The 24,614-nt window shown below is 38.4% G+C and overlaps 3 protein-coding genes and 1 long non-coding RNA gene across 10 annotated transcripts in view; 2 read left to right on the top strand and 2 right to left on the bottom strand.

Annotated features, from left to right (window-relative positions):
• The window catches only part of tpk1 (thiamin pyrophosphokinase 1), a 69,397-nt gene extending 56,750 nt beyond the window's left edge, over nucleotides 1-12,647 (top strand). For 4 of the 6 annotated variants that reach the window (XM_044175556.1, XM_044175560.1, XM_044175557.1 and 1 more), the window contains one exon: nucleotides 11,305-12,176. In XM_044175556.1, coding sequence (XP_044031491.1) covers nucleotides 11,305-11,450 — 146 coding nt within the window. In that variant the 3' untranslated portion in view covers nucleotides 11,451-12,176. Of the gene's footprint in view, nucleotides 1-11,304 lie in introns of all 6 variants that reach the window. The other 2 variants (XM_044175561.1, XM_044175562.1) reach the window with 1 other exon arrangement.
• sec61g (SEC61 translocon subunit gamma) lies at nucleotides 12,179-14,305 on the bottom strand. The gene is made up of 4 exons (XM_044175563.1): nucleotides 14,153-14,305; nucleotides 13,685-13,788; nucleotides 13,430-13,532; nucleotides 12,179-12,347 (listed from the first exon to the last, which is right to left on the bottom strand). The coding sequence occupies exons 2-4, from the start codon at nucleotides 13,776-13,778 to the stop codon at nucleotides 12,338-12,340; spliced, it is 207 nt and encodes a 68-aa protein (XP_044031498.1). The 5' UTR covers nucleotides 13,779-13,788; nucleotides 14,153-14,305; the 3' UTR covers nucleotides 12,179-12,337.
• Nucleotides 14,306-15,672: 1,367 nt separating this feature from the next.
• On the bottom strand, nucleotides 15,673-24,158 carry zgc:112332 (uncharacterized protein LOC553712 homolog). Of its 2 annotated transcripts, none has more exons than XM_044175554.1 (7): nucleotides 23,824-24,158; nucleotides 23,130-23,245; nucleotides 20,770-20,925; nucleotides 20,297-20,401; nucleotides 18,650-18,859; nucleotides 16,992-17,184; nucleotides 15,673-16,802 (listed from the first exon to the last, which is right to left on the bottom strand). In XM_044175554.1, exons 1-7 carry the CDS (start codon nucleotides 23,832-23,834, stop codon nucleotides 16,700-16,702), a joined length of 894 nt encoding a protein of 297 aa, XP_044031489.1. In that variant the 5' UTR covers nucleotides 23,835-24,158; the 3' UTR covers nucleotides 15,673-16,699. The 2 variants fall into 2 exon arrangements, with proteins under 2 accessions (XP_044031489.1, XP_044031490.1); XM_044175555.1 differs by having other exon boundaries at nucleotides 23,902-24,156.
• On the top strand, nucleotides 17,195-19,458 carry LOC122866211. Its single transcript, XR_006375644.1, has 3 exons — nucleotides 17,195-18,088; nucleotides 18,669-18,839; nucleotides 18,976-19,458. It is a non-coding gene; the product is annotated as an uncharacterized LOC122866211 (long non-coding RNA).
• Nucleotides 24,159-24,614: the final 456 nt, after the last annotated feature.

Here is a 24,614-nt window from a genome sequence, read left to right as displayed (position 1 = left end):
GCTATATATTTAACCCAATTCAATTCAGTTTTATTTATATAGCACCAGTTCAAAACATAAGTTATCTCATTGCACTTTTCCTATAGAGCAGGTCTAGACCGTACTCTTTATAATATTATTACTACTATAATATTACTAAAGCCCAATGTTATTTATAATTTTTATATATGTGTGTGTGTGTATATATATATATATATATATATATATATATATATATATATATGTTTATGTGCAGCGTATGTTTGTGAAACTGCCCTACACAAAGGTATATATACTGAATATATTATTATACCTTTGTGTAGCGCAGTCTTTGAAAGTTAACCGTGTCCCTTGACATTAATAGAAACTGAGCTGTCAGGCTGAGGTGTGTGTATGGATGATGGAGAGGTAGGGGCTCCCATGTAGGTTTTGTAGGCCTTGATAATGCTGCGTCTCAAAAACATGGATCCATGGATACTATTTAGTTTGCGTGTGTTAGAGGTAGTTGCACATTAAATAAGACTATATATTCAGCATATACTCTGTTGTACCTTTATGGCACATGATTCGCTGAAAAGGAACAGCCGAAAGGAAAAGAAGACTCTGTTGTACCTTTATCAGTATTTTATTCAGGAAGGGGGTTTGGAAGGGGTATATTTTGAGGAAATAGTAAGTTTTATTATACTTATAGATGGTATACTTATGGTTTGCAATACTTTAAGCCTCCTGTGTCAATTTGATATATTTTCATTTTCAAGTTTTTATTGGTGAGTTGGACCTTTAAAATTCTCAAATATTTTAAAAGCCAGAACCTGTTAGAAGGTCCTGTCTTAGCTTAATTTAAAATGTTCTCCCCTATCATTTGCTTTTATGGATATTGCTTTTGTAGAGTTGTTCAGTGCATTTACATTAGTGATATGAAGGCTACTTCTGGGAGATAAAACTTTCCTTGGCAGTCATTAAAAGGATTTGTAAAAATTTTATACCTTAATTTACATAGCTCAAGCTAAACAGAGCACTGTGAACGGAAGTTATGAAAAAGACTGTCTGGCTTTGAGTAGATGACTGACTGTTTTAAATCAAACACATTGTATTCAGTTTAAATGGCCGACACATTCAATCTGTTGCCTCTGGCTCCAGGCGATGTCTTTGAGGACCGCTATCTTCCATAGCTTTTATGGCCTGTGTATGATTGAACTAAAAATTATATATGTGAAGTCATGACAGTCTTATGCTCTTTGACAGTTCAATCAATATTACTGCTCTCTCCTAGGGCTTGACACCAGAAGACAAAGATTATTATTGTGTAATGATTTAGGATTTTATATCCAAATAATGTTTTATTACAGTGCTGCGATGTGCAAGATGTGGCAATATCTAATCTAAATCAACGCATGCCATCAGTATGTCCCCAAAGTTGATCAAGATTATCTTTTGGCACTTTTTCAGCTGTTATAGAGACTTAATGCTAATGTTTGTTATTAGACTTTCTAATATTTTAGGGATAATGTGTATGATATCTTAATTTCGTTTGTGACTTATACTTGGTGCTCAGCCTTTGTCCCTGATGGCAGTTTTTGGGACTTTGAAATAAACACACACTTAATCTGAACTCTCACACACAGAAACATCTCTCCAGTGGTTTTGAAATATGATGTGGAGCTCAGTCAAAACCAAGGCAGCCGCAGTTTAAATGACCAACACATGCCTCAGGCTTTATGCTTTGTTTTAAAACTCATTTCCCATTATGCTTCTCATTGGCTGCCATCTATTATATCCCTTAAAAAGTAAATGAGGGTCAAGAGCTATTGTCAGTGGATGAAATCCTTCCAAGTGTGCATTTGGAGAACTTTTAAATCACCACAAAACTTTATTCCAGGAAGTAAAAAGCAAAGCCCTTATGGATGTTTATAGTTATGAAGGGCAGTGAGACAATATGTCTCCATCTGTGACTGACAGAACTGCTATCCTATACGTGTGTGTGTGTGTGTGTGTGTGTGTGTGTGTGTGTGTGATGTGCTGGCATGCAGAAAACCTCCTTAGTCATTTCTTTGTGACTCAGCCCTCTCCCATCTGACAGCTTAATATTAAAAAGCCTTCATCCTGCAGCAACATAGTCTGAGTTATGGCCTCTGGCACGGTGTGTGTGTGTGTGTATGTGTGTGTGTGATTGTGATTATGTGTGTTAAAACCTGCTTCGTCATGATGTTTTCGGCTTAGCGTGGATCATAATGAACAACAAATTTGAATAGCTGTCATCCACAAACCAACTCTTGCCTGCATAGCGTGTGTGTGAGTGTGTGGGTATGAAAGTATTCTTTTATATGCTTATGTTTAGTATTAGTGGGCGTGCATGTGTGCGTGTGCACTTGTTTCATTGTACTCTTGTTTGTGTTTCACTGCGTGTTAGTTTCCTTTTATGTATTGGTATGCAGATATATACATATATGTGTGTGCGTGCGCGTGTTATGCATGTGACAAAGAGCGAAAGAAACTTCTGTGGACCATGAACAATAGCTGTCAGCCCAGTGATGACAGAAAGGCTGAGGAGGCTCTCCTCTGTAAGGTTTCCCATTCAGCTTGATATGCAAATACGCTGCTAGTACTCCACAACATTGGTTCCAACAGTTCTTTATATCTTCAGTATCATCGGGCTCATACATCCATGCACTAATGAGCATCAGACACTCATACACACATTCAACTACAAACTGAAACATACACACATGCACTCTAGAGTTGGGCGAGAAATCAATGTGATATTGATATTGTGACATAAAATTCGGTTGAGTTTGGGATTTTATATTGTCATATCAAGACATATCTTATTAAATCATAAATATATATTGCATTTGGGGCAGTATTGAGTGTAGGTCAGCCACATTTTGGCAGCACTCAGAACCCAATACATAATCACTGTAGACACATAAAACGGAGGAAAATAGGCGTGAACATACGCTTGGGGTTGCGTTTATACATGTGTAGCATGAGTAAAATGCATAACGTAACAATGGAATCTACTATATAGAGAGGCAATTACAGAATGCAAATACATTGAATGGCTCTTGTATGGCGCTGGAAGAAATGTAGGCCATAAATAATATCAAAAATTAGGTTTGATATTACAGTGAAAGTGAATTTCTGAGCTTATTTGAGTGCCCAGTAAAATGAACAGTGAATCTAGAGGTGGTTTCTCATTTGGATTTCCAGAAAATGTACTACATCATATCTCTATCATGATCTAAAATTACATACACCATGATAGAGGATTTTATCACTATTGCCCATTCCTAATAAAAACAGTCTGACACATGAATACAGGAGCACTCAAACATGCAAGTATGTTTGAGTGTGACACACGCACATTTCCATCTATACATTCATGTATCTACATGCATTTTCTTTCTCTCTCACTCTCTCGGTCTCTCTTTCTCCAGCCATTTCCAAATACTACATTTAATACACAGATTAAGCTACTCTCACACACGTGCTATTCCAAATAGTGTTTAAAATGTCATTCAATTGGTAAAGGACCTTCAAATGACCCACCAGATGGGGGTTCTTAACTCATTCTCCCAGTGCTGCACAAAGACACTGGGACATATGCAACATTTCAAGGCACCGGCGCGTGTTAGCGCACACATCAACACATAAACTAGTGCAAAATGGGTGCATAGACACACACACGCACAAATCTAACACAGGCAGGTGCAGAGTTTGATAAAAAACAAACACGTGAGCACAGATGGATCTCGGCGGCAAAGTCTCTTAGAGAGCCGAAGCAATTGAGAAATCTTAATTAAAAGTAAACTTTGGGCAAGATTAGAAAGCTTGCCCTCACTGTTAATGAGAGCATGCTGTTTATGAAATGTAAGACTTCACAAACACATCAGCATGCAAATGAGATAGTGTTTTAATAAGGACTTGACTACATGTTCCACATTTTTAGTTACACTCCGAACATGAAGAATCACTGTGAGAGGATACAGATATACAGCTTTTTGACGATTTAGACATGCAGTATGAGTAGCATGTAGCCTAATTAGCTCACCTCTAGTGCTTCATGGGCCCATTTCTGTAACTGCCCCTGACCTTTGACCTACTTGTTAAGGCAGTGATGAAAATAGTTCCTAGACAGCCTTCCTAGTGGCCTCTTCGCTTTAAGAGGAAAACATGCTTTGCGGCGCCTTTACTAATACATACTCACACAACAGCCTCATTAGGAAAATATGCAAGGCATTTGGATCCCATTCTGTAGTTGTGACGGCGGGGGGCATTTTGATATGAATTCATAAACCATAAATCTAAGAATATGTCGACATGGCTGCCTTTAAAGTTTTGCTTTAGCTGCTGAGATGAAGCACTGCAGCCCAAGCCTTTAGCAGTATGTGCAGCCTGAGATTTCGGTTTTCAGGATTGTTTTTAGAGGGTAAAGAAATGTGCTTTATCTCGTAGTCAAACAGATAGATGTGTCTGACAAACTTGGTTCAGTGAGGTCTAACCCAGTGTCCCTGCCAGAGGCAGACATCTCTACTGTAAGATCTCTCCTTTTCCTTCTGTTTCTCGAGATGCAAACACGCACCCTGACCTTCTCCTGTTCTGTCTGTACTCTCACCTAGTGTTTTTTGCTCTCAATCTTTCAGGGATTCAGTCTAAAGAAATTAATCTATTCTCCCTTTATTTCTCGGTCTGGCTTTTTTTTTTCATATCCCTTTCTACACATGTTCTTTCTCACTCTCTTCCTCTGCTACACTTTTCTACATAATGACACCGCCACTCTCTGCCCTTCTACACCCCCTTCCCTCTTCTAACTCCCTCTCTCTCCCCTCTCATTTCCTCCCTCTCTCCTTCGCTCCCACTCACCAAGGTCCTAGAGAGGGGAAATGAAAAGTGTATGTATTCTGTACCGGTGCGGTGTGGCAGCGGGAGGGAAAACTGCTGTTTTATGGTTTTATTTATGGATCTGTAGATTTCTGACACTGTGCACATCACACACGGGGGCAGAGGGGGAATGAAAAGCAGCCTGATGTGAACTGCTGCTAGTACCCCCCAGTGGAGCTGCAGACTAGTGAGGAGACAGAGGAGGAGTGCACACGTGCACAGACACATTCACGTATTTTGGACCAAACATGCATTAGCTATAACCTGCTGAAATGTGTAACAAACACTCTCTCACATACATGCACGCACATACACAGTAAACTCAAGTATCCATGACCGGATATTAATTTGCACAAACACATCAAACCTATCAATTTATCTACTCAACCCCTCCATCAAAAAAAATGCATGAACAATGACATATCCCTCTAATGTCAAAATATATAATTTGCTCTCCTGTCTGTTTGCACTTTTGTCTCTCTCAACTGACTGATAGCACATTCCCAGCAGAGACGAGTTTTCTTATCTGAAGGTCAACTTAAGCCAGAACAGTGTTTGTCACCTCACACTCAAACAAACCCAGCAGCGGCATCATAAACATTTAATGGAAGCGGCTATCATTGCACAGCAGATGGTGCTAACACTGCTAGTGCACGCCTTGGCTCATGTCGTGGCCAATAAATAGCCTTAAAAATAAGGAGAATGTCAGGTATAGAAAATAAAGGACACTGCTATATTGAAATTACAGGCTGATGTAATATGCACAGTGCATGATTTCTTGAATAGAACAGCCATATTTCTCAGATCATTGATATTCAAAATCTCATTTTATTGTTGGTTTTAGTTTATTACCACAACTAAAATTGGAAGTACTTGTACATTTTACATAATATCAGTTGAGTTTTTGTTTTTTCATGGAGTGTGCTCATTGTTCATACTCCAAACAAACAATACAAACAAAACTCTAAGAGGCTCTAATGTAGTTTTACATCTGAATGCTTCAACCAGTAAATCTAAAAAGTTGTCCCCAAAAAAAGAGAATCAGATTTTCTTGTGTTCTGTTAGAGTTAGATATAACTTGGCTGAATAATTTAAATTGTGCATTAACTGACGTCTTCACAGCATCCATCTGCAAACTGCAGACAACTGAGATATTATGATTCATTCATTTCAGGTTCTTGAGAGATAAATACTTTTTAAAAATGAATACAGTATATTCCCCAAGATTGTTTGGTGGATCTAAGGTGAAACAGGCCTTAGATCAGACTTGGTCCTATTAAAAATCTCTATATTACTTTTTTTAATCCCATTACTCTCCTGTCTAGAAGTATAGATTCTGAACAGTCTGTTTATTGCAATGACACACAGTGTCTTTCTGAAGGTGGCGAGAGAACGGCAGAATTTGTGCAACTGATTTTAGTAATTCGACAGCTCAGTATTGAACAAACATGATTTATAGAAAATGATTTTCTCTCTCGAACTGTGAAGCGTGATGAAATCTGATAGCATACTGGTCTAAAGGAGTGGAGGATGTACCCTCTGACTGAATGATTTCAATTTGCCTCTCGATGACAAGTCGTGTTAAAGGGGGACACGTGTTTCACGCTAAACACATTCACGTATAATGGGAAAAGAAAATGATGTATTTGTGTTGGAGTACCTGGGATCACTGTGACTCAGTGTTATTTTTAAAAGTGTGATGTGTCACATTTAGCTGTCAATGAACAATTTCATCCTTCATTATAAGTAATGTAGTTAAATTAGCATTAATAAAGTGTGTAGGGAGGGTTCACAGATCAGTATAATCTTTGCAAAAGAAATAAATTAAGTTTTATGGGAAATATGGTCTTCTTTTTAAATATGAACATAAATGGAAGCTTTAGATAGAGACCAGTTCCCTTGACAGTGGTCCTGTTTGTGATTACAGTGAGTGCACTAATATATCACAGATAATTTGACACTAATGTTTCAGTGCTTAAAAATGCTTAATGCGGCACCTTTAACACGTCTTTTGAGAACCTGTTTACAAACACACATGGAGAGGCAAAAATAGAGCAGCAACAGTCCTTTCTGCCTTTCAAAAATGGCCCCTAACACCCGTAATTCCCCCTCTACCTGTCCACTGTAGTGTGAGTGTCTGCGAGTCTCTTCTCTCCTCGCCCACCCTCTCTCCTGGGTAATTTGTTGTGTAAATACGGTCTACTTACAGCTGACGGGCCCTTTCGGCTGTGGCGCTGGAAATGCAATTACAGGCAGCAAACATCTCCATTGTTATCACTGGAGGGTGCGATGCTCATTTCGGTCCCCTCTGCAACGGGGGCCGTTATTGATCGGTATCAGCTTTGAGGAGGGGATTACTAATGAAGCCATCTGAAAGCCTTTTGTGCTCGGTAAAGGGCTTGCACACGCATATGTGTGTGTGTGTGCATGTTTGTAAATGGATGTGTGTATGAGAGGCGGACATAGATAATGTGCGTTAGTAAATGTAGGTGCCACTATGCCATCCTGTTGAGCATGACTCCTAATGCTTCCTGAAGTAGTGCTCTGCTGCCTCTGGTGGTAGTTTTGTTAATTACACCAGCCATCACTTTTTACCTCTGAAAACGTCCTAATTTTTGACATGTTCTCTCCTCTCTGATTGTAATATATCACAGTGTGCTGAGGTAGAATTGTGATAATTTTATAGCTATGGAGCCTTGGCAGCCCCGCTGAGGAACCTAAAATTTGTGGCACACTGGTGAATTGGTGTCTTTGAAGAAGCTAGTGTAACTATTATAGTGTTATATTATTATAATTAATAAATTATTGGGATATTCCATTGACTTACTGTAGACTTATTGTAACCCAGGTGTAGGTGTACACATATACGTGACATCACCTTTTTTCCGACTGAGCCCAACCCACTTCAAACCAGTGAGCATGGAGAAAAATGCAAATGCAGAAATCTGTTATGTAAAATAACCAAAACTGTTCCAACTTTGGCAGAAAATTGCATGTTTGCGTTGGACACGTATTGCTCATAATAAGAAGCTGAGTGAGAAATTAGGCTTTCGGGGCCTTTTAAAATTCACATTTCTTTTTATGAGAGAATCCTCACAGAAATCCTTGTTTATGTTTACCAATCAGGACTTTTTGATCCTCCCAGAGAGAGCTATGAAAGTATACATACTCACTCACACATGACACAAAATAGTACAATATCTTTTGACTTCTCTTGATTTTTCCAGCTCTTTGGCAACCCTTGTGGCTCTGCTGGTATGAACCTGGTGGAAACACATTACCCTGCAGAGTGAAAACTTCAGGCCAGCACTTAAGCACCGTCAGAAATTATTCTCATATGCCAAAGCATAGTGACTATGGCTTTATTCTCACTCAATTATTAAGTACCCCAACTTCACATAAAGCTTATTTTCCTCCCTTTTCTGAGTCAAGCTGGTCTAATACCATGCTTGTGTGGCAGTCTTTGCAGCAGAATAGGTCCCTGTTTGATGTGTGTGCAGGCGCCTGTGGACAAATGATTCGCTTCATTCTCTCCTGTCTTTGTTCCTTTGTGTTCATTTTCGCCTTTGCATGAAGCGATTGCACCAAAACTATTTTTGCATATTCATAAAATGTTTTGTCTCTTCTAGATTATGTTGAAACAATGCAATTATCAGGTGTTGGTTTGGGTTAACAGTGTGCAGTATACTGTATGACGTTTGAGGCGTAGCATTTGCCGATTCACGTTGTATGATTAATTAGTCTCCTTATTCTTCACAAGAGAATAGAATTTGTACTTCTGAAATTCCCTATATATGGAAAAGCTGTATTTGATTTGTAAGACCCAGAATTCACGTGTCTCAGTATAGCGTATTGAATTTTATTTTATCAAACTTTACAAAGCCTACAAAAAACTTGGACTAATCTAAAATATTTTGCACTAATGATGCACCACAGTTGCCTTGGCACCCAATTTTCTGAGACTGGAGGGAAATTGTCTCTTTAAATACTCCCAGACTTGCAGCTTAATGATTCATTTAGACTTTTGCTAAAGTAATGCCTTTGAGCTCTGATTCAAGGTTTCTGAAAACTAACTCTACTGTGTGTATGTAGGGCACATGACATATAATAAAATCTACAACATACAATGTTAATGTAATTTTTCTTGCATACAGATTTTACACATTTGAATTATATGTGTTTTGTACATAGAGAATGCTAGTTTAGTACCCTATACACAGTAGCATACTATAAGGATGTAGCACTGTACTGTTATATCAATCTGTATGATAGATATGGTGTAAAACAATGCATTTATTGTGGGACTTATTCTGGTACTGAATCATGTTGCCTGTAAGGTTACACCTGTCCTGTCCTGTGATTTTACTAAATAATATGTAATACGTTACCTGGTCGCTCTTAACTGCACAGCAGCAACAGTCAGATTAAATGACTTCACAAACATGACAATAAATGCATGCTCTGTTATCTGTGTTGTTGTTTGAATGTGTGAAAAGTTACAAATTGGTGCCTTTTAAGGTCATTCGTCCAGGCACAATATATTCAGAAGAGCAGATGGCAATGCTGTTCCCACAAATGAAAAATAAAGAGACCTTATTAATTGGGTAGGAATGACAAAACAGTGTCAGCAGTGGTTTGTGCCACTCAGAGCACAAATTCTCCAACTTACTTTCAAACACTGCTCATGGCCCACTGGCACCAAGCAGGCAAACCAGGTAATTAGATCAAGATGGCTAAAAAAGTAAAGTCAATGCTCATAGCAGCCAGAGTTGAGAGAGCTAAGCGATGGAGTGCTTTAGAGACTAAAAAGAAGACAAACAGGTGAATGCTTTCCCCAAAAAAAAAAAACCTGTTAGAATTAGAGCCAAACGCCACAGCAGAACCTTTTTGTCTGTGAACACAAAGCAGAAGTTTGTAGATTTGTTGACCTATAGGGTCAGAAATTCAGTTAGAAAAGTCTTACTATTTAATTTGCTGCAGATTATATGAACATAGTGACAGATAATAGTGAATGAATAATAGAAAGCCCCAGGTGTAAATCTCCTGAGGTGAGTTTGCCCTTTTCACATTAGACACGATCCAACAGCTCCACTCTCAGGGTGTTTGTCAGCTCAGCTTACTCAGAGCAAATGTTGCGTGAATAAATGCAACTGTTAATGGGAAAAGTGACACGCAAATTCGTATTACTGACATGTGGGCCTGTTGAAGCATGGAAGAGGTTTGTTATTTTCCTTAAAGATTCATTATTTTGCATGTCTAAATTCCTCACAAAAACTTAAATGTACTATTTTTACATTAGAGTTACAGCCATTAATTTGTGAAGTTGTTTAGAGGTTTATCTTCACTCATTTATGTTTTATAAAGCATGGTCAGGGTCAAAGACAATTACTTATTTATTCAGGTAACTGTTGATAAATTGACCATTGACCTGAGTCTTGCCACTCACAGAGACTTTGATGCCCCTTCACTAAAGACACTACCAAGCTTCCTGGTTTGACCACTAGATGTCAGTGTTGGCCAGGTGTCCTTTCAGGTCTGAATGGTTCAGTTCAATCAAATCACCCTCAGTTCAACTTTTGGAACATCAACATTGTTATATTCGCCCTTATAAAGAGTAAATCACCACATCATTTTGAGTGAGTGAACTGATTATGTCCCTTAGTTTGGAGACAGCACCAATAGAGCACAAAGAAACATTTAATCACGAAATTTAAGCAAATATTTACTACCTATATGGTTTAACCTGTAAAGCATTAGGTCTTGAAGGTGAACATTTTCAGGGCTAGATATGTCAGTTCTGGTAAATTACATATCTGTGCTCATCATATGGAAAATAAAAATGTATCTGGATTGAATTCTTTATTTAAAACTTCTCGTAAAGGCTGTCTCCTTGAGGAGTTAATTCTCTTTCACTCACTGCTCATCATTATAAAGGATGCCAAACAAAAAGCCTTATGTGACTCGTACGACTCAGTGGTCACCTTTCCTGTAAGTGGCAGCTGAAGGATTCTCATCGAGGGGATTTGTTAGCACTTCAGCAACCACAAAGTGGGAGTGTGCTCAGTGGCCTTAGCATAATAGCCTTTGTGAATGTGTGTGGTTTTGGCTGCGAACCCTGCTTCGCTAGGTCCAAATTTCTTTGGTCAGACATAAAGCAAAGTCATGTGGTCCACCTCGCCTCGGTTATATAGGGACACAAACTGCTCTAGACCACATCCTCTCTAACAAGGCCTTGACACACAGCTGCATTATGAATAGTCAAACAACAGAAAGGACAGAAGACAGTGTGTGCATTATAAGATAACTAGTTACTGAAAACTAATTATCTACTTTTACTCACTAAATAATTTAACTAGACTATTTAAAGTAGCCATTAAGTGCGGTATCACTCAGTAGGCCCTCATTACTGCTGTATTTAATTATGTGTCTGTCTCCTCTGTCCAGATAACCAGGTCCTGCAATTTGGAAAGCTAGTAAGCACCTCCAACACCTATGAACCCGTTGCCCCTGGAAACCCCAGGAAGCCTGTAACTGTGACAACAGACCAGCCTCTGCTCTGGAGCATGGGCATCCGCAAGGATAGTGAATGACACAGAAGAAATCCTTTTACTCAGTCGGTATTTGACTAATCAAAACATGTAACTATTTTTCTACAGCTGAGCAATGGCAGACTCACTAGTTTTGTTTTGTATAGTATGTAGTTTAAAAAAAAAAGCTGAAAGCAATATTTCATGTGGCCAAAAATCTCACTTTTTTCTACGAATGATATAATGATCAAGACTTGGTCAGCTCTGTTGGAACATAGGAAAATTTAAAACTGACAGAAATAGATTACGATTTTTAGTTTTTATACCTGTATTCTTTTTATCACAGGTTTTATGAAACACTTGGGTGTGCTTCTTCACTCTACATGGTTAAATTCAAAATTAATCTCTGCTTGTGAATATGCACCTTATACAACCAGAATCCAAGCCTTATTCCATACCAACATCTGGTTCCCTTCATAAAACACATTTTAAATATTACAGAGAATTACAGACCCATAACTACAGTACATCTTCCTTTAAATTGTGCAGATATCTGCTTTGTATCAGCCTACAGTATGTGCCTTCGACATCAGTGCTCCTGTTCCACTGTCCTCTTGTGGCTCAAATAGTAACAATTTCTGTTAAGTACTATGGAAATTACTGTACACCCAGCTTCAAAGTATTTGTGCCTTTTGATTAGAGTTTAATACTCTACTTTTGAAAGTCAGAAAAACTGTTTACATTCTGAAGTGACAGCATGGCTATTTGAATAAACAGGACAAATCAGTCTATGGGTTTCCATTTGTTTTATTTACACAGCGAAATATAAATGTGCACAGAATGTAAAAATGCCATCCCTTCTGTCCCCCAATCACACCAGCCGAATAACACTTTGCACCACCATCTCCTGTCCCCGGGTATTCAAGTTTGCGTTTTTGCTTGACCAGGATTTAACCGCCACTAGAGGAAAAACAAGAAAGGCAGTGTTAGTGATTGGAGAAATTTGGTACATAAACAGAAATATTTTTCTGTAAATCAGTTTTAATGACCAAGCAATCCAATTAATCACTGCTTAAGAAAGCCACTGCCCAAAATACAATGATTGTGTATATCAGTACCACTTGCAAAGAGTTTCTTCCAAAAACAGATGGGATGCTGTATATTCTGACTACTATGGCAACCTAAATGGATGGTATTTGAATGTTATATCCTACTGTGCACAAAAATAATAAATAATAAATAATAATGTTACCAGTGTGACTACTTTTTTTCCCCTCATCTTTTGTGTAACAATAAACTTAAGTATGCAACATCGTATTAATGCTTATTTTAATGTGGTAAATGTAAATAACTTGTTATGCTGTTCTATCATTTATGTAATAAAATAAACAGTCTGTCTTATGCAAAAGATAATCCTAATCAGATATTTTTTAAAGCAATATTTCGTGCTAATGTTAATTATATATATTTGTTCAAAATTATTTATAGAAGTTGGTCTATGAAATTGCTTTGCTTTCTGGTAATTTAGGCTAGTAATTGGTCAATAAGAGACTCTTGTTGACATCATCTAATGTTGGGTGACAACTCAGATTTACTGGAGTGTTGTCTGTAAAGCATTAGTTCTAGTGGTTTAACAATACACAAAATTCAAGGTTCAATAAATGCTGCCACTTTTTGGATCACCGTTTTGGTGTAAACCCCTCCTCTCTCATCACTGATATCAGCGAGACACAGGGATAAAATGCTTAGATAGTGCTTTCCTGGACAGAGCAGGGACACAAACAATATCTAATCAAGACAACCCCCCCTTCTATTGGGCCACCTCTTCACTGTTCCTCATAAATAATTTGTCTTTAACAATACTTGAAGCATTTTCTTAACCAATTAACTGTAGAAAACAAAACAAAAACTATTAATAATAATAATAACTAACAATAATAATAATAATAATAATAATAATAATAAATGTTTAAATAACAATCAGGCACCAATTATATGATACAATTTACCATGTAAATAGTGTCTCTGTTACTACTACTTACACAATGATGTTGTTGATGGGGATGTGAATGAGTTTGACGAAGAAACCAATGAAACCCATGATGGCAAACCCAATCGCTGTGGCCATGGCAATCTTCTGGAATTCTGAAGGAGGGCAAAAACAATCAATATCAAAACACAACCTTTAAATAAAATTACTCATGATGCCAGATGTGTTAAAGTAAGCCAAGCAGCTCAGACTCGACGCTGCTACCAGCACAACAAAGACTGGGCCAAATGGAAAAGTATGAACCTACCTTTTCTGTCGGGTTTTGTGCATCTCTTTACGAGCCTTATGGAGTCTTTGACGAACTGCCGGCTGGGCTCAACAAACTGCATTACCTGATCCATGGTGTTTAAGCTGCGGACGGAATAAAAAACAATATCACTGTTAAAGCCTCGGCTGCTTTCAGTGCTGACGTTGACTTCAGCAGCCTCAGCCTTTAATGACGCCCACAACGTTATAATCGTTAATATACCACAGGTCTTTTTTTTCCCATCAAATAGTAACCAGTGTGTTGAAAGATATGTGTCCTTATAATTGAAAAAAACATATTTTGAAAGTAGTTATGTTAGTTAACCCATCATTTCTATGTTAGCTAACGTTAACGTCATCGTAAGAAAAGCTATCAGGCCAATTAATATATAAAACAAATAAAAGTCAAAATTCCAGTTAGATTTATGTAAGCATACAATAATGTTTAATAGAATACTACTTATCTTACCTGTTTATGAGGTCGTGTTAGATTTGAAGACCGTCAGAGGAGTGAGGGCCACGTAGCTTCTAGGCAGCTTGTTAGTAGGAAAGAGCTGACGTAGACTTTAGACGCGCATGCGTATGATATTCTTTCTCTTTTTTTATATGAGCTTGAATTATTGTCCACACTGTCACCTACTGGCCAGGAGGTTTTTGTAACAGAAACATGCTGCCAGTTTTGATCACAGAAACAGTTGCATGGTTTAACCCCATTTTACTTACTTTCTTAATAATAATAATAATAATAATAATAAAACTTTATTTATAGAGCTCTTATCAAAACAGTACAAAGTGCTTCACAACAAGAGAAATAAAATACCACAATAAATAAAACACATAATGTACACAAAAGCAATAAAATAAACAATAAAATAAATTAATTATATCCGGCTTTGTTCCAACTCTTTTTTAGTTAGGCTGCAAAATAGGAGAGCACACGGAACCTGACTTATAGATACAACATTACTGACTGTAATTACTTAAATATACAATTTTATCTCCTTTTTTTTCTCACATATTATTGTATTTCTACTGAATGTAAACTCCTACCTGCACTATCCTACTTTCTCTGCCTTTGGCTGTGTTATCTTTATAATTGCAATAATTGAATCATATGATACTATGTTTCCTCTTTCTTATTCTTACATATGAATACATGCCACTACTGTATGTTTGTGTCACAGCAGGGCAGCTGTGGGATTGGTACTGATACACTGGATATCAATTTTTTTCCAGACTCACTCTCTGTCTTAATAACAAACTATGTTATTCAGTGTAGGGATATTTTACCGTCAGTTTCTTAAAATAAAGTAACAACTGTTTTTCAAAATAGAGTACATGACTGAAGGGATATTGTTTTTTGGTGAGTGTGATTATACATCTAAATCATAATACACACATTGTTTTGAGGGAGCATTGGTCCTAGACTCCTCATAGCCACTCCTCTTGCTCATGCCACATTCCTTTAGTCTTAAATACTCCCTCATGTGATTTAGATTAAGATACAGTTTCTAAATAGAATTCTGGCATTTTCTCTTGATCTTTGTTCTCCATTATACTGATTATATGGTGTGACAAGTGCCACACTTACAGTAATACTCTTGTCCAGCAAAAAACAAGTACATGTGCTGCTGTCCACTACATTCTCTACACTGTTTTCCAGCCACTATTAGGACCTCAATCAATGAGCAAAAAAGTGAATAATACTAAACAGTGCTATGCTATAGGCAGCAGGATTCCAACATTACTTTTTACATTTGTCACTTTAATGAACCGACCATGCGGTAAGTCACATTGAAATGCAGTCATCTGTTGGGGTGGCACTGACTAAGACTTTAAGACCCTCAATTGTTTTATTGTGAAAACACAAAATTTACCTAATCTCTTTTAACTCTCAAATTCATCCCAGTGTTACATGTTACTGAATCTGAAAAGGTCAATCCAACAGCTTGGAATACATTAACATTGAGTAAATACACAACTTTGTAATATGTTTGCCAGTCTAACATGTTTAATTTTTACATTATGTACATATTGGCACATTAACATATTCCCAATTTCAGAGGCTTTGCAAAAGCCTCAACATGCTGACACATTGCAACCATATTATGATTACAATCATAATGTGAATATATTATGGTCACAATGTATTGAGGTAACCGTATTACCTCAGTACAGCCACATAACAGATCATCTTACATGTTTCCTTCCTCAGCTAACAGGAAGGCATCTGAAACTGCAGATTGCATGATACAAGGCTGTTCAATGAAAAAAAAATAATAATCATTTTAGACCAATGGCTCATGTTTTACTGATCAATAAATGTCCATTCTGATACTACAAAAGCAGAACAGGACCCACTTCATATTAACTGTCATATACTGTAAGTGTTTTGACTGTCAACCACAATACTGCATGTGTGCCCTGATGTACAGTATTTCATTAAAAAGTTACTTTGAAAAAGGGGCTTTTGGAAGCTGTTTAGAAAATTGTTCTCATCAGTGCCAAAAACTATCCCACTGCCACACTGGAACTTACAAACTGAGAGTTTGTAAGGGGACATGTAAGACAGACTTTCACAAACCAGGTCATTTTCATCCAAAGCAAGCCCAATGCTGGCTAACGCCTTTACAAGCTAATAAGACAGAACAGCATCAGCACTGACTAAGCAAAGAATGCCCACATCAGTGCGTAAAAGTACAGTAAAAACAAAGTTCAAGAGTATTTCTTCAAAGTATTTAAAATTTTACAAAAAGTATTGAAATTAATTTGTCAGTGAATGCTAACAAACAGTTTGACATATGGGTAAAACATCATGCAGTCGTGTTTGATAAATACAATTTGACTAAAACGTTGGATTCATTTGTGATATTTTATTTAATAAAAGGAGCTCTTGGTAGTGATCCAATGACCTTTGGACTGTACTGTACTTCATAAAATACATTTTTTTCACAACAGTAACATTAATGCCTTGATAAAAAATATATCATTCACTGCACAGTTAATTTGCCGCTATTCACTGCCAGGTAATGCCAAGCATGTTGCAGCTGATCTCCCACAGTTTTTGGGCCAAGTCATCATCAGAAGCAGCCCTTGAGCACCTAGCAGGAGCGCAGTCACTGAGCATACACAGGGACAGAGAATGGCCATTACACACTGTGTGGTGCATTGAACAAAAATTGTTAGCTCTCAGTTACATACAGTATACCCTTTGTTAGTCAGCAGGTAATAATACTGAGCAGCATGAAGCCAGCAATCTGAAAGCTCTTGTATAACCAATTGTAGGTTGGCTGAAATACTGTGTGTACCTGAAGTACCCTCCACTCTGGCCGTCCAGATGTGGCTCCACAGCACAGTAGATGGTGGTCTGTGCTCCCTCCACTGTTGTCTTGGTGAAAATCCTGAAGATCTTCACTGCCACCTGGATACACTGGTGCTGGTGCCTCCACAGGTCAGACTGCACCACCCCCGGGTGCAGAGAGAACACATTCACCCCTGTACCTGCAACACGTATACAGGCACCTAAACAGTCACCTACACGCATACTGTATATTCATATTAACATATGCAAACAAGTATGACCATGTTAGTAACATTCACATACTCTGCTATGAGTTTGCATACAATTGACACATATTCCTGTGCATAATATGCTTCTTTTTCAATGAATAGCCATAGTATCCATAGTATTTTCATTTCGTTCTTCCCTTTAATGTCTTATCTTCTGTTTCTTTCTGAGTTAAAATCCAAATGGACTGAGTTTTGATAGCTATACTAGGGAGGGGTCTAGGGAGTCAACCATTACACTGTAGGGCTGTGTCATATTGAAGTAATTTCTTTCAGTTCTTGGCCATTAAGCAACAGAACCAAAAGAACAACTGATTGAGACAACAAAATGGCTCATTTCCAGTGAAAATCTGAAATCCTCCGAGTGAGAAAAGACAATTAAATAAGGATAAACACTTATGCAAGCTATCCAGTGTGCAAGTAATGGTAAGTATGGACTTGCTGAATACAAATGAATACAATGCTGCTTTTCTGATTCACCTTTCTAAGCAAGAACTGCATAGGCTCTTCCTCTCTCTCTTAGAAGTTAACCATTAAGCCTTCAAGCTCAGACATCAAAATCTTCCTTAGTCTCTCAGAAAAACCCTTCTACAGGTGTGCATGCTCACATGTTAACATAACCATGTCTGTTGAGCTAAATCTCAGGAGTAGGTCTAAAAGAACTACACTTCCCAGAGTGCACCAGCAGCAGCAAACTGGCTGCTTATGACCAGATCAGTCATTGTCACTGATTGAAAGCACCTGTAAAAACATGGAGGTTATCATTCATTTAAACAAAGAAACTTCAGAGAGAAGACACTCCAAGTTCACTCTATGGTTCAATCCCAAGACGCCAATGGTCGGTGAAATGGTTTATTTAATTTTATGATGTTTGAAATGCTGTTTAATTGGACAAGTATGTTTAACTGCTGTGTAGATTGGAGAAACACACTGCAGCATTGACTTCATTGATTTTGTGTTTAAATGAGTTTGTGCTAAATTTTATTTTGAGTTTGAAAAAATGTAAATGCATAAGATACAAAAGGATAGTACAAGTTAAAAATGTTAAGATTATGTTAAATGTTAAAACTTTACTAAAACATTTGAAAATGTTTAGTTAAAATGGTAACTTTTGTTTCTCTGTCTTTAAAGGTTTACAACCTAATTTACTGATCAACTGACAAAGCCAAAAAGAAAATTAACAGTGATTAAGTTGAAAATTTGAGTTGTCCGTGTGTACTTTGGGAAATTGAACAAGAGGAGGACTTGACAATGTCTATGCCTATGTCATAGCTACAATACAAATTTGTGAATCAAATTTAAAACCAAATCTGTAATTAAGTCATTTTATTATTTCCTCCATCCTTTGCGACGTGTGCTTATGCATGCACTCCTTGAAAACGTGACCGTCTCACCTCACCTTGTAACCGTTTGGCAAGTGAGCGCGCGAAGAGGACGTTAGCCAGCTTGCTCTGTCCATAGGCCTTCATGGTATCGTAACTCCTCTCACTGTTGATGTCATCCAGTCGAAGCCCGGTCCAGGTGTGGGCCACTGATGCCACGACGACAATACGGGCAGGAGCTGAACGCTTGATGAGGTCCAGCAGCAGGTAAGTTAACAGGAAGTGACCTGAGAAAAGTCATAAGACACACACTTTCAGGCTATTGTCTCATGCTACCCAAACAAACCACACACCAAATAGAAAGAAGTCACTACAACACACTGTGATGGATTTTTACTCCTAGAATATTTTCACCACGCACACCATGCCATGAAGACAAGGAGCCCCCTGAGAAAAAACACTTTGGTACATCTAATGGAGGGTTGCAAAGAGGAAAAGGACAAGGGAATTGTCTTTTGGTAGGTGATACTTTCAAAGCCAAATGCATACTCATGTTGTCATTTTGTCCACTCAAATTTGAGGGTCATACGCTCATACCAAAAACACAAAGAACAAGCAACTCATAAAACCCTATATAACTTACTTTTCATCAGCGAGAGCCTTGTGAAAGTTGGAGCTGCTGTAGAGGGAAGAGAACTGTACCACTCTGAGACTTCACCACTGACAGTGCCAAACAGATGCTATCTAGACTCCTTATACTGTTGTTGTGTTTCTTATGTATAAAAATAGTACTGTCTTTGCATTGCTGGTCTTTTGGCTTGTGTTGTGGTTTTGTTGTGCTGAATGGAGCGCTCCTATAAAGTGCCCTTTACACACATCTTTTAAATTGCTGCAATATTCTTTATCACTAAAACTGAGGGGATTTTCATTTTCATAGCACTGTTGATGTCATTGAAATCATGATATGAAGGGTTAAAGTTGTCTAATTTCTCTCTCTGTCTCCTTCTGTTTCTTCCTCTCTGGTGGTCTTTGTCTCTCTTTGGAAGTCTCTCTTTATTTCAATTTCTGCATCTTTAGTTGGTGGTGTGTTTCTGATTTCATGTGATGTTGGAGTCACAAGTGGTTGTTTTTCATAGTCAACATACAGTAGCTCTTATTATGTTGTTGATAAGATAAGCCCCCCCCCATTTATGTATGTGTGTGTGCACGTGTGTTTCTGCATATGTGTGCGCACGTGTGTGTGTGTGTGTGGGAGACCATGTTCGAGCACGGAGTGTTCTCCTCTCTGTCAGCCTGTGACAAAAATACCACAGAGGAAAATATCATTTGGTAGAAGGCTGTGGTCCAAAACAGAGTGACAGCTTGAAGAAAACAGTGACTCATTTTCCTAGCTGAAGCTGTTGGTTAGCTTGGTTTTACATGTGTTGTTCAGCTTGTTAATACCACCTAATATGGATAAAAATATTTTTACCTTCTTTAGTAGGAAAACTCCCCCAATTGCTATGTAATCGTAATATTAAACCACTCACTAAGATATGACTGCCAACTGTTTATGTTACATCAATTACCCACACTGAGCAGTAGAAAAATTAACAAGAAGCCCCTCTTTTATTCATCTCGCTGATAAACTGAACCACTTCACTGCATTTTATGCCTGCTTGACAGATTCTCGAAAAATGTACATGAAATTTCAAATCCAGGTAGAGACTTCCAATAGGACTTACCCAAATGATTGACCCCTAACTGCATTTCAAACCCGTCTGCAGTCTTGGAGTAGGGACACATCATGATGCCTGCATTGTTTATCAAGATATTCACTCCTTTCTCCTCTGAAAGGAATGTCCCACACAAACACAAAAAAGATAATGTTAGTGACAGAACTATCATATGTTAAATAAATGGCATAAATGCAGCTGATGTTTGGTAAATGGACTGCATTTATATAGCGCTTTTACTGTTTGCCTCTCATTAGCCCAAGCACACACACATCAGTGGTGGCAGAACTACTTTGCAAGGCAGTGGCCCAACAATCAGGAGAAGACACTGATGAGAACAATCAGACACTTGGACAGGAGGAGCCAGGGATCGACCCACCAACCGTGCGATTAATGCCCACCCACTCTAGAACCACAGCTGCCCCATTTAGGAAACCCATCACTGCCTCAGGAAGCGAAGATATTAATGGCTAGTTACCTACCTTTGTTGATGAGCTCAGCAAACGCTCTGATGGACTTGGTGTCGGATAGATCCAGTTTCCTGATGACCACATTCTCATTTCCTGTGTCTTCCAAAATCTCTGTCCGCGCCTCCTCTGCCCTCTCCAGGTCTCTGCACGCCATGATGATGCGTGCACCTGAAAAATGAGGGCCAAAGGTCACGAGTTACGATAATTTCATGCTCCATTCCACACTACTTTTCTCCTGCGGTCTAAAGACATACAGCTCAGACGAACTTGAAACTTTAAATTGCCTCTAGGTACAAGTTTGTTTGTGTGCTAGCTAGGAGAGGCTCCAGCCCCCTCATGTCCCTGAGTAAGAATATGCAAGTAAAGAAAAAGCAATGATGGATGGATGGGCATATAGAGCATTTCACTATGAACTCTCTTCTTGTTTTGTTTGAGGCTTTATATTTGTGCTGTAAATCTTACACACGTTCATGAGAAGACAATAAACAGCCATTTTTACAGCCATTATGCTGAATATAAACTTGACAGTTATTTATTGAGGCAAATATTCTACACACAGGAGGTTTAAATCCTTCAAAGTTTCCAAACTCAAAACCACAAAAAGCTTTGCTCATTTGCAAAGCTCCCTACATCAATTAAGGAGGAAGTACCTAAATCTCTGTGTGCTTTGGATCCTCCTCTAATGTTCTCTAAACTCTCATTCAGCATCTCATTTAGCCAACTGCTCCGCTCACATGAACACAAGACCCTCTCAACTGTGTCATTCTCATTCGCCTCTGACGCAAATTACGATGCATTCTCCTTAATGAGCCCAGCGAGGGGCTTTGAGGACACATACACACACACTCTCGCTCTCTCTCTCTCACACACACACACACACACACACACACACACATGCATGCATGCCCGCACAAACAAACAGATAGACAACTCCCCCCACCACCAAACACACACACACACACATACACACACATATACAAAATAGCTGCTGTGCCCAGCAATTATGGAAGAGGAGAGCCATTAATCAGTTGCATCCCATCGCAGTGTCTTTGTTTCTCCCCTGCTGTTCCCGTGTGAGAAAACCCAATTGTTCCCACATTTCCCTGGTAGCCAAGTTCACTCAATTAAATAAAGTAGTAAACAAACAGTGAGAATGTAAGGTTATACTGAGTCAAGTTAAAGATTATCCAGCAGATGATTACACAGTAATTTACGCATGCATAAATAATGTCAGTATGTGAATCTGGGCAAAATGCAAATAATGTCTTAAGTCAAGCCTGATCATATTCTGTATTTTCAGACGCAAAAATATGTAATTATGACAGCACTGTCTCGTTTCATTTTTCAAACATTAGCTTTTGTCGTTTGACATTTCACTTTGTCAACATGGTAAATGCACCTAAAAATGAATGTTATAACCCAACAAATAAACGATTAAAAAGGCTGAGATTCACTTTGGTTTTCCTGATACAGTCCCCCAGAGGAACCACCTTCTGTTATGAATCCTTGCTAATCTAATCATGTTGTCATCGTGTTATTACATAATCCCATTTACTGAAAGGTGATACAGTGAATTCTCCAGAAGCAAGGACCAGAGTATTATTATTTTCCTCTGGCAGTGATGATTCTTCTTGTCCAGTCCCTTTTTTTTACTTTTCAAGTTGTTGTTTGTATTTATATTTATTCTATCGTACATACATTACTGGACAAAAATAAGATTCCTGGTTGCCCTTTCATTTACAAAATAAAAGCAACATTTTCAAAAAAGTGGAGGTAGATGCCATGCTGAGCCTTTAAAGTGCAGACGAATGAACAAACTGAATCATGTATGCAGAACCAGTTTTCATATCATTCCCTCTGCTTGTCTATATGTGTGTGTGTGTGTGCACTGCTGGGTGCACCCTCCCATCTCTCTTTGTTGCCTGTCTGGCTCGGGAGGGGAGCAGACCCTCACAATGCTCCCTCTGTCCCCTCGATGCCTCATCTGTCTTCCATTTGTCTTTCACTTGGATTTCATTTGAAGTGTTAAGCAAGATGTTCATTTTGGCTAACAGTCTCAAATCTCTTTTCCAGAATATGTAAGAGGTTATAAAATTCTTTACAGCCTGATGTTCCCACCAAATTATATACATTGAAAAAGTAAACAAGTAGGATTAAACCTAATTCTATGGTGGAGGTCTGAGGACAGAGGCCACACTCGAAGATCAAGCTTTCTAGCTTTAAACCACCCAAGCATTAGAAGTGCTTAACTCCAGAGAAAAGAGTGGAATGTGTAAATCATAGTGTGAAAGTAAGTGAAAATGAACAATAGAATGTAACTGAGCCAGAAATAAACTGGTGGAGGTAGCTGGACAGACAAGCCGGCGCAGTACCTCTCCTTGCCAGGTCCCTGGCCGTTTCTTTGCCAATACCAGTGTTGGCTCCGGTGATGATGACTGTTTTCCCATCTAACCTCTCCTCAGATGACCAGCGGTTACAGCACACACTCCTGAACAACACACACAACAGGTAAAGCACCAATAAAGGAAAAACCCATGAATCACAGAAAACACATGTTGATTAGAAATAGTATTTCCCCTCATAATAAGTAAAGGGATACTTTCCAATCAACACTGCTGTTGCTGTCAGTAATCCTCTTTGTCTATTTATACACATTCAGTCAGAAACGTGATCCTTTGTAGAATTTTCCACAAAAGTGATCCATAAATTGATGATCACAGTGACTCTAACAAAAACATTTTTTGTTACATTTAAGCACACGTCAGTTTTGGCTATATCCTGTGTATATAATAGGTGAACTGTATTTATATTCCCTGATTATGATGGGAAAATACCTGGCTATATTCCTGCAGGAACTCACTGTCACAGGAGCAAAAAACTGTTAAGCTGTTTTTCAATCACTCTACATAACAAAAAATTTACAAGCAAAGAAAAACTGAATCGACACAAATGACACATTTTTACACAAGTCTTATCTATTAAAACGTCTAACATCCCTGTTATTAACAGAGCCAGCCACCTAACCTTTGCCGTTTTTCACCGGTTGTGTTTTTTTTTTTTTCCTACCTGCAGGACATTCTTCCTCAAGAGCAACAAATTTCCACCTCAAGACCAGTGAGCCACTTCAGCAAGAAATGAATTTACCTCCTTCAGCTCTCCCAACAGTTCATCAATGGATTTCGTGCTTCTCATCTCTCCCCGCCCCGCTGCGTTTGGCACCGCACTCTCACGGCTGGGCCAATCAGGAGCGGGCTGGCGCATAATTGATTCACAACTTCACAAGGCGGTTCTCCTGCTGGCTCCTGCTGTCGGAGAGACTCAGGTTATGGACTGAGCTGACTCAACAGAGTGGTACGAAAGCATTTGTATTCTGTCACAATAATTGTGGGGGTTTTTCGCCACTGCAGTATGTGACATCAGGAAAGTGCAAATAGAAAAACAGCCCCCATTAATAAACGCTTGAAGAACTAGCTCTAATTACCTACTAGAAGAAGAGGTATATTACTAGCAGTAGTAATAATGGTTGATTGTGCTGGAATGTAATCACTATGCTTTTATCATGATAATATTGCAACATTGCTTCCTGGCCACTTGAGGTCCCCCCAAGTCTTATTGGACCAGGTTGCCACCACCTAATCCCAGTCCCAGGATTTCCAAAACTAGCTGTACACTGTAAAAAAAAAAAAAAAAAAAGAAAAGAAAAAAAGAAGCATAATCTTGCAAAATACTGAATAACTCCTTCAGAACAGAAGTTCTTGAAATAACTGCGAAGATTTAAAAAATGCCTGCTGTATATACTGCCATGCTACTTATGCAACTGAACCAAAAAACAAAACAAAAAAAACAACACATGAGAA

Source organism: Siniperca chuatsi, linkage group LG19 (assembly GCF_020085105.1).
Source record: "Siniperca chuatsi isolate FFG_IHB_CAS linkage group LG19, ASM2008510v1, whole genome shotgun sequence".
Taxonomy (NCBI): domain Eukaryota; kingdom Metazoa; phylum Chordata; class Actinopteri; order Centrarchiformes; family Sinipercidae; genus Siniperca; species Siniperca chuatsi.
Note: the sequence above shows the minus strand (reverse complement) of the source record. Positions and strands in the feature narration are given on the sequence as shown.